The sequence below is a fragment of the Gobius niger genome (genome assembly GCF_951799975.1).
Source record: "Gobius niger genome assembly, chromosome: 12".
Taxonomy (NCBI): domain Eukaryota; kingdom Metazoa; phylum Chordata; class Actinopteri; order Gobiiformes; family Gobiidae; genus Gobius; species Gobius niger.
Genome location: NC_136863.1, coordinates 29,076,789 through 29,092,384, shown reverse-complemented (window position 1 = coordinate 29,092,384; position 15,596 = coordinate 29,076,789). Strand labels below are relative to the sequence as shown.

The following is a 15,596-nucleotide window of genomic DNA, read 5'->3' as shown; positions in this document are numbered from 1 at the left end:
ACAGGAACACAGCCGGAATATTCAGTCAGAAAATAGATGGCTGGTAAACACAGGCACAACAACTATGAAATTGGTTTGTAATTCCCTCTGAATAAGGTTAGGGTTTGTATTTATATTGTTAAAGGAACAGGCCACCACTTTTCCATACTGAGATATGTTCTTACCTGAGATTAGACGAGTTGATACGTACCTGTCTGGTCTTGGTGCCTGTGGAAGAGCGTGGTAGCTTCCAACTTCACCCTCGTTTGGAGCTATAGGAATACATTGGGAGAGGCCAAATGCTAACAACATCTTTGGTCGTTTTACGTGACTGAGGGCAGGCACAAAGACCAGACAGGTACGCATCAACTCATCTCAGCTCAGGTAAGAACATATCTCAGCATGGAAAAGCGGTGGCCTGTTCCTTTAATCACAGTCTTAATTATACTTTATTGCACAAGCCGTACTACTATAATAAAATGCAATAACTAATGGCACCATTTCATCACTGTCTGTTCCAATTAATTAGCGATGGGGAAACAATACCGTGAGAACACACTTTGTGAGCGCTCTGGCTGAGTGTTTCAGTGCGTTGCTGTTTGACAGCTTTGAGCGGCGATGTGCTAAATTCAGCTGCTCTAAATGCTATGTTTTTTAACAGGGAACATTCAGATGAGGCAATGGGGACGAGTGGGGTTTGCTTTAAGAAGAGCTAGAACCACCATTTAGAACCTTTTTGTCAACGATTTAAGATGAGCTGTCCTGAGTAATACAAAATCCTAAGCATTTTGTTTTATTCCCATCTAACTGTGTCAAAGCAATGCAATACAGCACAATGTAATCAGGGCTTTAAAAAAAATGAAACTTTTTATTTTTTACTCATGCATGTAAAGCTGTGTTTGCAGAAAAAAACAGTGTAAATCTATGTCAGATGCAGGACTTCAGCGTGATAAATTGTTACTTTTTGTGAGATGGATTAGATCTTTCGAAGGGTTTTTGGCCTGAACTACACTCGTACATCTTTTGCACCGTTTCACATCCAAAAGCAAAGATGCGCTCGCTCAGGCTTTGTGTGTATTTGCCAGAATCCCCTTCAGCTGCGGAGTCAGGTTTCCAGGAGAGAGCTTCGACATCCAAGCTCCTCTCTGAGCGAAAGTGAGAGGAGTCTGGGAGGTGTTCTCCACTCTGCCTCCGCGGACTCTATTGATCCAAACACTGTGTATCTCCTTTTGACTTTTACACTCAAAGACAACGCTCCCAGCTCCGATTACGGCAGAACAACAGCCGACGGGGGAGATCCCTGGTGTTTCCATAGCTCCTCCGACGGCTGTTTACAGAAAATACCTGCGGGGCTACACTTGACACTTGGATTGGAGCGTTGTATTGTGCACGGCGCTGAAATGACTGATGGCTCTGGATTCCAGCGCGTCACACGCCCTGTAATCAAAGCTCCAGTGCGGTGCTGCGGCGGCCCGCCCACGTGACTTTATCAGTTTGTGTTGGACGGAGCCCGTGACCGAGGAGAGGCGCTAAGGCCGCCAGATAAGACAAATAATGCTATTGAGTATTGTTACTGTGCTCAAAATACAATAATAACGCAGGGAGAGTTTAAAGTCTTTGAATTTATTGTGTGTTTTTTTAGGAAAGGCTGGGCAACATTTTCAGCTGAAACAGCCACTCAGTGTGCCTTTCAACAACACATAAAAATACAGAAAAACACACTTACTTTAGTCACGATACTTATCATGATACTCAGGGGCTGATCTGATACGTATTGTGATAAACTTATTATGATAAGAATTACCTTAAAATGTGTCAAAACTTTATAAAAAGTGTTAAAGCAGTACTAAGTAACTCTTGCCCCTAGAGGCCATAAGCGCCACTGCAGGTGTCGTAGCAAGTTGCGATTTTTTAACTCATTAATTGTCCATGAGAGTAAATACTACGCTGACAGAAAAGATAAAGGGACAGAGGGATTTTGTCCATCCCATTACAATTTATTTTTTATTTTTTTTAACTCAAACTTGGCTGTAAATACTGTTTAAGTGGCGCTAGCCCACAGTTAGCTTTGCCCTTTAATCTGTTAGCTTCTTCTTCATGATTCCATTAGTGTGTATTGGGTGCTCCGGTCCGGTGGCAGTCAAGTTGCAAGTGTGGTTTTCTGGCTAGAGACACCAGGGGGAGCTGAAAGACCCCCCAATTATCCCATTAACACTTGTATTACCCCCAGAGTAAACAAGTTACTTAGTTCTGCTTTAAGATTGAAAAGTGCAACAACATTTTCTGCCTGGACTTAAAGATAGTCAGAGTTCAGGCCTGTCTCACTTCCTCAGGGAGATTGTTCCAGATGTTTGCTGCATGAAACTTAAAAGCAGCCTCATCATGTTTACTCTAAGAACCACCAAGAGACCCCTTCCTAAGGTCCTCGGAGTCCAATGTGGTTCACATGGCTCGAGCTCGACCATGAAAATACACTTGGCTTATATGGTCATATTTCCTAGTTCTGGTCAGAGCTCGAGCAGCCGCGTTTTGTTGTCGTTTCCCTTGTTCTACACTCCATCACTCCCAGATATGTAGTGTTTTAGTGTCTAAAGCAGTTGATAGTCCAGAACATGCACGTGACCACTCCTCTGTTTGTTATTGCCACACTGAAAACTGCCCCTTTGTGTCGTTCCACAGGAGGACGAGGAGGCAGGACATCAGGAATGGGGACCCGCTCACTCAGTGCTCCGACCTGCAGCACGACGGTAGATATACAACCAATGTCCTCCAAAGTGTGTCACTGCTCCCTGGACCTTACATTTACAAACCCCCAAACACACGGCCATGCTGCAGTCCAACAGCTCTGGCTCTCGCTCTGATCCCCTTCTGACAGTTCATCCTTCCAGAGGGCGAAGGAGCCTGTTCGAGCTTTTCCAAATCCATTTTCCAACAATATCAGATTTTCCTTTCCTTCAATGCATTAACACTTCACTGTTGAGTCCAGTGTTTATCACGTTTGGAGGAGCCAAGGGAATAGAATTGAGGAGGAAAGGGAAATTATTTGTGCAGTGTCACAGTAGTTGGTCACAAAGCATTTCACAAGGGACTGTTAATCAAGCAAGTTTAGCCACAGCTGCCCTGGGTAGACTGCCAATCTGAGCTGGAGGACCCACCGTGACACTAGCCAAGTAGCCAGATGCTGGTAGATTTTCCTGTTGGCTAGTTACACTTAGTTCTACAAGCTTATTTGGCCAGCTGGATTTGCTCCACAACCAGCCCAGGGCTTTAGATAGGCTTCAGTTGGTTATTAAAATGTAGAAGCTTTTTAATAAAAGAGAAAATAAACAATGCACCAAACCGTATTTTGATCAAACAAAGTCACTTTATCGCTAATAACCAAACGTGTGCAGTAAGTGACTGTTTGAGAGTAAAAGTCTGATTTATGAGAAATAAAACATGAAATAATAATAACTTCATGATTTACTCACAGTGGTACGAGTATGTTTTTTTTTTTCTTTTACTGCAGTAAGACTACAGATACTTCATTATAACATGATATGATATGAACTACTCAAGTACAGCCATTTCCAAAACGTTCTCAAGTGAAAGTAGTGAATGTGTTATTTTGTTCCACTAAAAACCCTTCTGAGGCACACTCCAGAACAGTAGGGGGTGCTGTGCTGTGCTGTGCTGTGTCTATGTCACTGACTCACGACAAGGAAGGAGGTTTGTTCCAGTCGTGTTGCCGGGTAGAGGGGAATATGAGTGTTTTTTGAAACTGCAACTTATTATTTGGACCGATTTGTTCTTTCTACCTAGAATACTTGAATATTTTCTACATGCTCCGAGTCCTAAACATCGTCATACTATTCGTTTTATAGTGGGTATATTTCTACCATGCAAATTTCAATAAACACATTCATGTCGCTGAGTTCTCATTTAAAGTTTTGAGGTTGAAGTGAAAGACACGGAGTCAATTAAGGCATTTGCCAAAGCAGCTCTCCTCAGCTCCGGTTCTGGCCCATTACCTCCAGAGCCGGCTGCTGTGGAGCGGCCGCCAAATCTGGGTGTGATTAATAACTTTATGTATTCGACGTGAAGGTAATGTCAAATATTTGAACGGAAAACTTCCAAGTCAAGCGGAGTTTCAGTTAGAGCAAGGACGCTGCGTGTTTTTTATGAACTGGATCTTGACGTTAAAACATAACTCAGCAAATCTAAATGCAATCAAAACAATGATATTTTCCAAAGTTGTGCAGCCGCACTCATAAATGTTTGAGAGAATTGGCTTCTACGGTAAACCATAGTCCGCGCGAGTCGACAAAGCAGTTCCCCAAACACTCGAGTGGATTGCGAAATATCTCAGGCAGCAGAAATGTCAAGCCGACCAAACAATGCCAAGCCACAATTGGGCCCACAAATCCTTCGCGCTTCTAGGCCTCGTCAGAATGTTTGGTAAATATGAGTCGACAACTGAATTCAGCCGCAGATCGTGCAAGAAGGTCATTCCCAAAGCGGCGCCGTTTCTCCAGTCTGAGCGAGTTTTCTGTGACAGCGATGCTAAGTTAAAACAGAAAAGAATTGAGATGTTGTGCCCGAGTTACGGACTTCCAAGTCATTTTCGAGAGCGGGGACTTCGGGTTCGACTTGGACTTGTGAGTTCCTGGGGGGGCAGTGACAGGCTGGGTCCCTGGCACTGCTGACCTCTGTATAATCATGTTATCACAGCTTGGAGAAGGGGAACTCATTGCAAACTGGACATACCAAAAGTCACCACCAGGATGTAAATGTTCCGGTTTGGGACTCCTGTAGTTGGTCAGGTCTATGTTCTATGTGCCCAAAGAATGAGATCAGCTGATGACCTGAACATCCTGCATGACCAGGTTATTCCACCAATGGATTTCCTCTTCCCTGATGGCATAGGCGTATTCCAAGATGACACTGCCAGGATTCATTGTTACAGAGCAGTTCAGTGAGTGAGACATCCTTTTCACACATGGATTGGCCTCCACAGAACCCAGATCTTATCCCCATTGAGCATGTTCGGGATGTGCTGGCGTTTCCGTTTTTTTTTTTATGCGGCGACCTCTTTTGGTCAAGCAGTGTATTTGAATGTGACTTGATCTCCGTTGGTTTTAAGAATCCAGCTAAAAACTAATGACCACAAAGCCTGTTGAAAACCAAAATGGAGTGTGTCGCATGGACAGGGCTGAAAAGGTACACTGTAAATTCCGATTAAGGTCGTAACATGAAATAAAATGTTCTAAATACTAGGAGACCTGAATTTTTCAGCAATTACCCTCTATTCCATGTAAGAAGTACATTTTCAAGAGAAAATTGTGATTAATTGCTTTTCCATTTTACAGCAACATGTTTCCGTTCCAATAACAGGGTTTTGCAAATACTGACTAACTTTACATGATGCCAGTAATGATTATTTGTAGTCATGTTGTGCTCACGCTCATTCTAAAGTATCCATTATAAGATTCTGTTCCATTTACTAGGATTTGCCAGTTTTGAATAATATAGGCTTCATATTGGCTTTACTTGCTTTTCTCTTTATCCGTTTTGCTTTATTACATTTATATCTTGTACTAAATTTGTAAAACTTCATTAATGGGAATAACAAATAAACCATAAAGGGAACAGGAATATTCCAGTAACCTTTACTAAGAATAATAGTACAGGTTAAGGCCATATTTAAGTAACAAAAGTAATCAGTACTAGGAATTCCCAGTTGTCAGTACTAACATGTCTAGTAATCAGAACTTGTATCATAAGTAATGAATACTGTGAAATCCCTCTTAATCATACTAGGGTTACTAGCAATCATGGCTTAACATTGGGTGTAATAATTATGCATCGGGTTTACAACTTATTCCAAGTAAGCGCAATGAGTTGGAATTTACAGTGTAATTGCAGATAAATAAAAATCGCACTTTCAATGGCTCTGAAAACAGCTCAAAAAGCCTAAAGCTGACCATGTTACTCGGCCCGGGAATTCACTGCCGACTCTTTCACACATGACTGGCTATACTGAATGGCGGTTGACTGCAGATTGCTTCAGCTGTGCCCACTTTAACTCTGTGTAGTGTATCACTAATGAGCCTGTGACGCTGTGTCCAGAGGAGCAGAACGTGCTGGCCACGCTGCAGGATAAGACGGTGTACGGGGTGGAGAACAGCAGCACCTTCCTGGAGTGCAGCCCCAAGTCCCAGAGAGCTCGCACCCACTGGCAGTACCAGAGGTCTGGGGACGAGCGCAGGGATGAGGTGGGTATCGCACGACACGCTGACATGTCTGTGAGGTGATCACACTGGAGTAGAGTAAGTCAATGTTGGGATTTTTCTTTGTAAACATCCTAGTTTTAATGACATTTTGTCTGGGGGAAATGGCGTCAACATTGTGGCGCTCCAGCCGGTTTCCCGTGCTTTTTAGTGCACAGATATTTACATATTTTGTATCCACGTGTAGCACGAAAGGCAACTGAGATAAAGCTGCAATCCAAATATGGTAATTTGCTTTCTGGGAGACATCTGCACAGAAGTAGAGCCCTCCTCAGAACATTTTTTTGCATTATTTAGATTTCGTTGCTGAAAATATATAACCTGGCTAACTCCAGGCTGCTGTGTGCGCTCAAATTATTTCGAACTGCACAACAGCCTGGGGACCATGGCCGACATCTCCGGTGGATTTGGGAACCAATCACAGAGCGAGGAGGGACGGCAAGACGATGACGCGCTATTCGATATATGGAGGCTTGTAGTTTATTTACGGATAATAAAAAAAAAAGTTTAATTACGGATCCAACAGCAGCAGACACGATGGTATTTTTTGATCAAGCTTTAGACCTTGTTCTAAATAGTTTATATTCAAAAGTTTACAGCGGGTACGTCATACGTCATCTCATACGATGATACGATTGGCTGTGGCTACGTGCAGACGCAAGAGACTTTTTTTTTTTTTTTTCGTATCGCCCAATAAACGAGTATGGACGATCGTAAACCACACCTCTCCTACGAGAAAATGAATTGGTGGTCCCCAGACTAAATATCACTTGTGATTTTAGTCTGGTGTTAGCCAGGCTAGAAAATATATTCAATTTGGGCCATTTTTATGCATAAGAGGAAATATTACGTCCTGCAAGTGCACACTGTCGTTGTGTCCTTGGGCAAGACACTTCACCCACATTGCCCCCAGTGTCTGCGTACATTGGTGTATGAATGGGTGAGTGGATCCTTGCTGTAAAGCGCTTTGAGTGCCTAATGTAGGTGGAAAAGCGCTATATAAGTTGAGACCATTTACCATAACTAGGAAATAAGGCCCTATGTCAAAAATCCTGAAATATCCCTTTAAAGAACTGAACTGAGAACACAATGTAAGATTGTGCTCAAGATTTGGTTAAAAAAAAATGCTTTGTGTTGTAGACCACTGTTCTCTCAGTAAAAGCATTTTGGGGAGAAATTGTTATCCTTTGTCTGTCATGAATTTGTTAAATTTGTCAAATGTTTTTGCGTAGCACTATTGTACATCCCTGTGCACTCAATGCTCTATTTTTTCTGTAATATGTAAAACACTGTTGGTTAGAAAGCCCGAATTTCAACACAAACTAATTGATCTCCTTCCTCAGGTGAAATCAGAGGAGCGATTTATCCGCACAGACCAGGGCCTGCTGATCCGCACGCTCTCCAAGACGGACTCCGGCGTCTACACCTGCCAGGCTGTGGAGCACGGCTTCATGCAGACGCTACTGAAAGTCACCCTGGAGGTCATCGACACCGAGCGGCTGGAGAACCTCCTCCGCCGCGACGGAGAGGGGGGCGCTGCCACCGGCCCGGCCCGGCCCCCCGTCCAGGAAACGCCCACTCAGAAGCTGTGGTACCGCGACTTCCTGTCACTGGTCAACCACCCGACTCTGCACAGCGTGGACGAGTTCTGCGAGCAGATCTGGAAGCGCGAGAGGAAGCACCGGAAGCAGAAAGCGCACATGGTCCAGGCGCAACATCATCAGCAGCAGCAGCAGCAGCAGCAGCAGCAAACAAAGACTATTCTGAGCCCGAGCGTTCACGCGCACGGTCAAATACACGCCCCGAGTTTGGCGGCGAAATGGAGACACCTTCAGGAGAGGCAGAGGGGGCGGAATCGGCGGACCCATGATATACAAAGGGCTCCACGCAGCGTCTGATGCGCAACAGCGACTTTGAACTTTGGTTGAAATCTCTCAAATCCTAACCAGATTTTAAGACTGGAGTAATAGACTATGATAACGGACTTTTGTAAAGGACGGGGGCAGAAAAGTGGACACTGGAATGCACATTATGATGAGGATTTTTGTTTGGGCGTTTGGGAAGTGGTTGATCGCCTATAGAGACACTAGCTACTTTCATGCTCTTCTTTGTGCTAGGCTCCAATGGTAGTTCCCTCTTCCTCGAGCTCTCACGTGTCACAAGTAAGAAGGGGCACTCGTTGGGGGTTTTCTAAAAGTATTAAAGCGGGGGAAAATGGTTTATTTGATCGTAGGTTTGCCAAGTATGACAACTTGCCGCCATTATAAGATGAAGTCGCTCGGTATAAGACAGGACTTAACCAGATAAACCCAGGAAAAAGTTGGACTTAAGCAGTTGTGATTTAATATTTTTCCATGACTCAATGAAGTCATGACTTTGATTGTCTTAAGGTGAGACGATGCAGGTGTATATATATAAAAACGGTGAAACGAACCTTGTGTTTGTCCTCCAGTGAGCGAAAAACAACATCCCCGGGAATCTCTCTCTGGGAAACAGATGAGAGAATCCTACACACGCATGTGCAGAAATCACAAAACCTTTAGACCCGTTTTTCCAAGCAAAGTTTTCATTCCACCCTTGCAACAGCATCTTCACTTTTGCAGCTCCTACAGACTTCAAACTTTCTTGTATAACTTAATATAACTTAATATTTGAACACTTTCAGCAGGATTTTCTAATGACTGATTTATTGAGCTTTGAACTGCAGTAAAAAAGATTAGATTCGATTTTTTGATGATTTGTTTCACTTCACATAGATTATTCAAAAACTAAACAAGATCCAAAAAATCAATGAAATAAAACAATTTAAATCACGCTCTTTCCATTATTGAGATTTTGTTACTGAAAATATCTGTAATTTGGGCCATTTTTATGCATAAAACACCTTACTTTTATATGAAAACATAAAATGAAAGAAAACCTGCAATACATTTTTTTCCCTCAGTAATCTACTCCAAAAGTTTCAAATTGACCTGCAGCGTCTCGCCTTAATTAGTCGTACAACAGAAAAGACGATCTGTGGTTCTCAAAATGTTTACAAGTTACCAGGATATCACAAAGAGGAGCGTAAAAATGGCTAGTGTCGCCAGCACATACCATACATGGACTACAAAAGTGTAAAAAAAAAAATCTAGTGAATCTAGTGAAAAACGTCGGTCCCCAAGCATGCTAACTAGGTCCCCCATTATTAGCCACTAAGCTAGCTAAGAACTATAACTAGTTCTATGATTCTGTGGGAGAAATCAATGAACTTTGGCGGGATTTCAAGCACAAAATAAGCTATCGTGAGCGAGGCGTTCGAATGCCCAGGAACTGCAAGAAAACTGGGAACAGTCGGTTATGTGTTTTCAAGTGTAGCTCAAGTGTAAATATTGTACTCAAGAAAAAAAAAAAAAGGGAATGGCTTGCAGTTGTCTTTGTTGCATTTTGTTCTCGATATAGTAATTTATTTATGAAAAGCGTTCGTGAGCAGGGATTGTGAACTAGTCCGTCGTCATGCCAAGAGTCGTAATATTTTATTAAGTTTGGTAGGCCATAAAAGTTACTCCCCGTGTCAACAGCCGTAAATGAAACTGTCAGAGGGGAGAGGAGTGCGTGCCAGATGTTTTGGAATGTCACGCTCCGTACTCTTTGTACACAGCCGGGTTTTATTTGTATTTATTGACGTTAAAGGTGATGAGATTATTTGTGATCTGCAGTGTGTTGTAGGGGGTTTGAGGGGATGATGGTCGAGTGGGTTTGCAGAACTCTTGGAAAAGCAGACGGGAACGATAACTACTGCGTGACTAAACTTAAAGTAACTTGTGTTGCAATCGGGGTTCTTCCAGTGGAATTAACTACCAGAAAGAAATCGTGTTTATATAAAAGAAGATGATATTCCGAAGGGTATTAAATCAAAACTGAATTTCACTGGAACACGTTCTGTCTCTCATTTTAAAGTTGTAATTGTGCAGAATTTCTAAAACTCTATGGAGATGTGTGCCAGCTCAGCAAGAGGCCAGAGGGCTGACAAAATATAGTCTGAGGACATGTGACCACATTTTGGGTCGTTTATTTGCTGTTTTCTGGAGTGTCCCATTGATTAGCAAATGCCTTAGGTTGCGTCCACATGACATCAAGTTTCTAAGCAGCAGCCTATGGTTTCTAAGGTGGTGGGCGTGAAGAATTCCATTGTGGTAACTATATTAATAGTCGAATTGTCAACTTGGTTCATAGTTAATATCTCTGTAATGGCTAAACCTATCCACATGAACCAAAAACTGTCACAGAATCCAATGTCTTCTCTCTCAGCACATACAAACTATCGTCAGATTCCTGTCTCATAAAAGGTGTCCCAAAGTGGAGACAGTTTTCAAAATGATTTGCTTGATGAGAAGCAGTTGGTAGGACTTTCAGCCATAATATGAATTCAAACACTTCCAAATAATGATCAGGGAAAACATGTGGACATTTCTTTCTGAAACTGTCTCTCACTGAGATGTATAGAACCCTGCCCTCCAACTGAAATTATGACATGGCATTCTAGAATGTCGTGAATGCAACCTATTGCTATAAGTGTCAGCAAAGCAGGTGGACTGGCTGAGCAGATGGAGGGACTGTACAAAGTGCATAAATGGGCCTTGTAGCCACCTCCACCTCGGCCCTCAAACAAGATTCTTCCAGGAAACCATTCCCACCTACAGTGGAGGGAAGGTGGCTGAAGCGCCTTGCCCAAAGCCACAACAGAACTGATTTAAGTTGCTATTGGGTTTGAAGGCCCAACTTGACATCCTCCATGAATTCAAAGGTTGGCGGTTCCACTCCCACCAGTGCACCATAACCTTCTGTCTTTGGGCATGACATTTCTCCAACCTTTTCTCCAATGTCTGCGTAGTACAAATATGTAACAAGCCGATATGCTATAATATGTTGAGTTTGCTCTCTTCGTGTCTGCTTTTCCAACACGGTTCTACCCCTTTGCACCGACACCCTTGTGTACCGCAGCAAAACGGAACGAACCAGCATTTACAGTTCCCTTCAAGACAGTTTTTTCCGAGACATAACTATGTGTATCCAAAAGCACAACCATGGAATATAGCTGTGAACGTCATGGTAACGGATGTAAATAGAAATACTATGCTCTATGTGGGACACTGTATACTAGTGCATGTGCGTATCCTAAGTGTTGTGTTATCGTAGACATTGTTCACCGTCTTTAAGTTGTTATAAAAGATGTACATACTGGGATTCGAAAAATTATATGATTCTATGCGACACGCCCGCAAACAGAATGGAGGACTTACTTTGAAAAACTAAGCCCGGAGGAAGATGTTTGTGGAGCCAGCTTCGTCAGAGACTCGGAGAAATCAAGTTGGATGCCACACTGTGCACACTGTGCCGTAAAGGACTCTGTAAAAGGCGGTGTGTTTTATGAATGGTGGAGTTCGGGGGGTTTGGCGTGAGGCAGATGTGATGTACTCTACTGATCTAATAAATGTCTTCATAAACAACGTGCTCCATGGTGTGGATGATGAAGTCATGTTGGTGCCATACTCTGAGGCGTCTGGTGATGTAAACGCAAGGTCTTTGATACAGTTACTGCTAAAAAGAAGCAATTCAGCCACATATCAACAGAACCAATGTGACAGGCATGGGCATGATTGACAAGCGTATTAAGCAATCCTAGACGGGGCTGTGAAAAGGACGCAAGCGGCATGCGGCACATTTTGTAAACAAGGTAGTTAGTGGTTTTACGATGCATCGGCCAGAAGAGTGGAGACTAATTTGAACAATCTGTCATTTTTGCCACAAAAACTTAAGGAACAAGGAGTCACTAGTAACTAAAGAATTCAACATGAATGCACAACGGCTGTTTCAATCAATGTACGCTTGGAACGGGACAAAAAACTTTCGATAGATGGCAACAAGAAGAAAACATTGTTAGGAGAAGATCAAGTGTCAATCTAGGCAGGGACATTCTTGTTCATTGTTCAAGTACATTTAAAGGAACAGGCCACTGTTTTTCCATTCTGAGATATGTTCTTACCTGAGCTTAGACGAGTTGATGCATACCTGTCTGGTCTTTGTCCGTGCCCGTGGAAGGGCTTGGTCACTTCTAACTTCACCCCTGTTTGGAGCTATAGGAATACACTGTCTGAGAGGTTAAATGCTAACAACATCTTTGGTCTTTTTGCATGACTGAGGGCACACAGTTCTTCCATGCTGTGATATGTTCTTACCTGGGCTTAGACGAGTTAATACGTACCTGTCTGGTCTTTGTGCCCGTGGAAGAGTGTGGTAGCTTCCAACTTCACCCCCGTTTGGAGCTATAGGAATACATTGGGAGAGGTCAAATGCTAACAACATCTTTGGTCGTTTGCCTGCCCGTGACTGAGGGCCAAAGACCAGACAGGTATGCATCAACTTGTCTAAGCTCAGGTAAGAACATAAAGGTCCATGAGGTCCTTTAAGAAAATATTTTACCAGTGGTTAATACGGTTACTGTTGTGACAACATGCTCTGTGATTGGATCAATATAAAACTATAGAGATTTCATTGGTTGAGTTACACCCCGTCATTCCAACATTGAGGTCTAGTTGAAACCCCTTTGTCAGAGTGGTGACACTTTTGTGCAACGTCCCGCCATTCTGACACACAAGATAGTTATCAAAAACACCCCGATTGGGTTTGTTAGCAAAGTTCCAAATGGTCAGACAGGGTGGATAATAACCTATTGCTCATTAGCATGTTTGGAATCGCTGGCTTGTTTATGTTTTGAGTTTGAGGACAGTTCAGTTGCTCTTGTGAATGATGTACATACTCCAGAATACTCCGCAGAGTGCCTTTAAGCAGTACACAGCATGCACACGTACTGCTTTATTGTTGTCACACACAGCATTTCCCATTAAACCTCATGGTGAGACAATGAACAGTCTGCTCAAATATTTCAAATGTGCTCCACTGCTGCCCTCTGGTGGGAACAGCATCACAATACATGATTTTATTTGCCCTGATGCATTTGACAGAAGTGAGACATGTCCAAATAATTCACACAAAACACAGACATGGTTTTATATCAAATATCTGGATCAATATCTGTTCAATATGGAAAGAAAGGGGAAAAACACTTTCAAACTAAGTCAAAAATGCATCTATGATTTACAAAAAGAGACTAAAGGATTTGAAGTTATCAACCTGTGTTAGTGTAGTTTACAAACAAATCTCTTGAACGTAGAAAAGGAATGTAAGAAAGACTGCTCCTCATTTAGACCTGTGTTTACGCTTGTGTTGACCGTTGCCCCTGAGGTCAGAGGGCACATGTCTCTGTTTGGACATTAGCCTTGACCTCAGCTGTCCTGTCCCTGTCAATGTGGACTTAAACTGTGAATGGAAAGAGCTCCGAATGGCTAAAACCAGAGAGTTGTATTCTCTCATAATAACTTTTGTGCGGTATTTTTTCTTTAGATCTTATCAGTTGGAGAAAACCTTTATATTTGGGCGGTAGTTTGAATAACCCATAATGTGTGCCAAATTTAAACTTATTCTTACTGATATCTTGGGAGAAACGCAGGTTATCCAAGGCCACAATAACAACCTTCAGTTCAGTGCATCTAAAACAAAGGAGCTCGTAGATCTGAAGACATCACAGACTCTTTCCAATTCCCTGGGACACACACATCAAGGGCACATTCAAGTGGAAGCAGCATGCAAGGGAGTGCTCCAAAAAAGCCAATGAAGGACTGTTTTTTGCCTCACACAACTCAACTGTCCCAGAGACGCATCAAACAACGAGCAATAAAAACACCTCGGACCACACATGTTTTTTGTTGTTTTTTTTTTTAAAGAAATGAAGGATGGAGGAATGAGATACACCACTTTGACAGCGTGTCAACAGTCACAAAATCTCATAATTATGAACATCTGAAAAAGATAAGCAGGCCATACATTAAAGATTGTTTTGTTTTAAGGCACAGACTGGGCTGTGTTGTATCCACTGAGCGAGGTGTGATGTTTCCCTTTGACAGAAAGCACAACACCATCACTTGCATGTGGTGCTGCAGGTGGAGCTTATCAATGGGAGGGGTGGTGTACAGCTGGAGTAATGGACTATCATGTAAACGTATCATATCTTATTATTGGGTTATGAAATAGGAATAGACAAAGTGCGGCTTCATGAAACAACAAAGTAGTTGAAGCAATTGTGGCGACCACAGATCTACAATAAAACTCTAGATATCACGTTGCCATAGTAATTCATTGGAGCTTATGTCCAGATCTGGCAGCCATGATGTGATTTTCCCGTCTACACAAGAGCTCATGTAAACTACATATTTCACCAATTTATTATAATTAAATATGTCTTCCCGATCTAACGTCCATGTTCAACCAGACTAATGGGAAACAACGTTGGAACCTGCAGCCAGTGGGAGGGGTCTGTGAGCCGCTTGGCTCCTGTAGGTTTAGCAACCTATCGCTAACTAAACAATAACGCTCATATTTGACCACAGAGGATTTCACGCAGATATTGCACCAAAAAGAGTCACTAACTCACACTTCTCCCCCGTAATGACATGTGTTAGACGGCACTATCCACACGGGCGCCTCTGAGTGAAGACTTCTGAACCAAAGAGGTTTTATGAAACATAAACATCAGAGGGTTTTAGGTCAGTTCTCCTCGCCTCCCATATCAGTCGTAGCATCAGAGAAGTGTGCACGTACGTGCATGTTGGCGCATTGACAGGTTTATGGTGGTTGTCATGGGAATAGGTTAGTTGAACAGCTGATCGTTGTGGCTGATGGTGCAGGATGTAAGGGCGTGTGAACACGGACTGAACTAACTTTGAAGTAAATGCAGTTGAAACTAGGGCGATCGAGTCGACCCATAAGGCTCATCTCTATGAGGCTTCTGTTTACTTAATATTTTCACATAAACCTAAATATGTGACCAAAGCTGTGAGCTGGATAATGGATTGTAAAGTTGGTTTATTCACAACTACACATATTTTGGATTCCAAGACAATTGGTAGAAATTGTGCACTTGTCTTCAATAAGCAGCTCAGCTTGACCAATGATAGTGCATTACTGCCAGTCTACATGGAGGAATGCTGCCCTCTGGTGGACACTCCAGAAGGTGTGGGCCTGACAGTGGCTCACAGCAGCAGGAGCACAGACTGAGTGGAAAAACTGACAGCGACAGAGAGCAGAGCCATTACTGCTGCTTTCACCCAAACGACTCCGTGCGGGACAGTCCGCAGTGGAAATGTGTCAGAAACCTGGAACACTTCCTAAACAAAGGCACAGGCGGCAGGTCACTGTTTGTTTATGCATTTCTGTTCCACTTTCTCAAAATGTCTTGGAGTCTGTATGTAC

The 15,596-nt window shown here is 42.8% G+C and overlaps 1 protein-coding gene across 1 annotated transcript in view; it reads left to right on the top strand.

The window, feature by feature from the left end:
* Window positions 1-8,365, top strand: part of sema3ab (sema domain, immunoglobulin domain (Ig), short basic domain, secreted, (semaphorin) 3Ab) — a 52,622-nt gene extending 44,257 nt beyond the window's left edge. The window contains exons 15-17 of the mRNA XM_079567810.1: window positions 2,659-2,726; window positions 6,088-6,233; window positions 7,592-8,365. Of these exons, the coding sequence (XP_079423936.1) occupies window positions 2,659-2,726; window positions 6,088-6,233; window positions 7,592-8,146 (769 nt within the window). The 3' untranslated portion in view covers window positions 8,147-8,365. The remainder of the gene's footprint in view (window positions 1-2,658; window positions 2,727-6,087; window positions 6,234-7,591) is intronic.
* The last annotated feature ends 7,231 nt before the right edge of the window (window positions 8,366-15,596 follow it).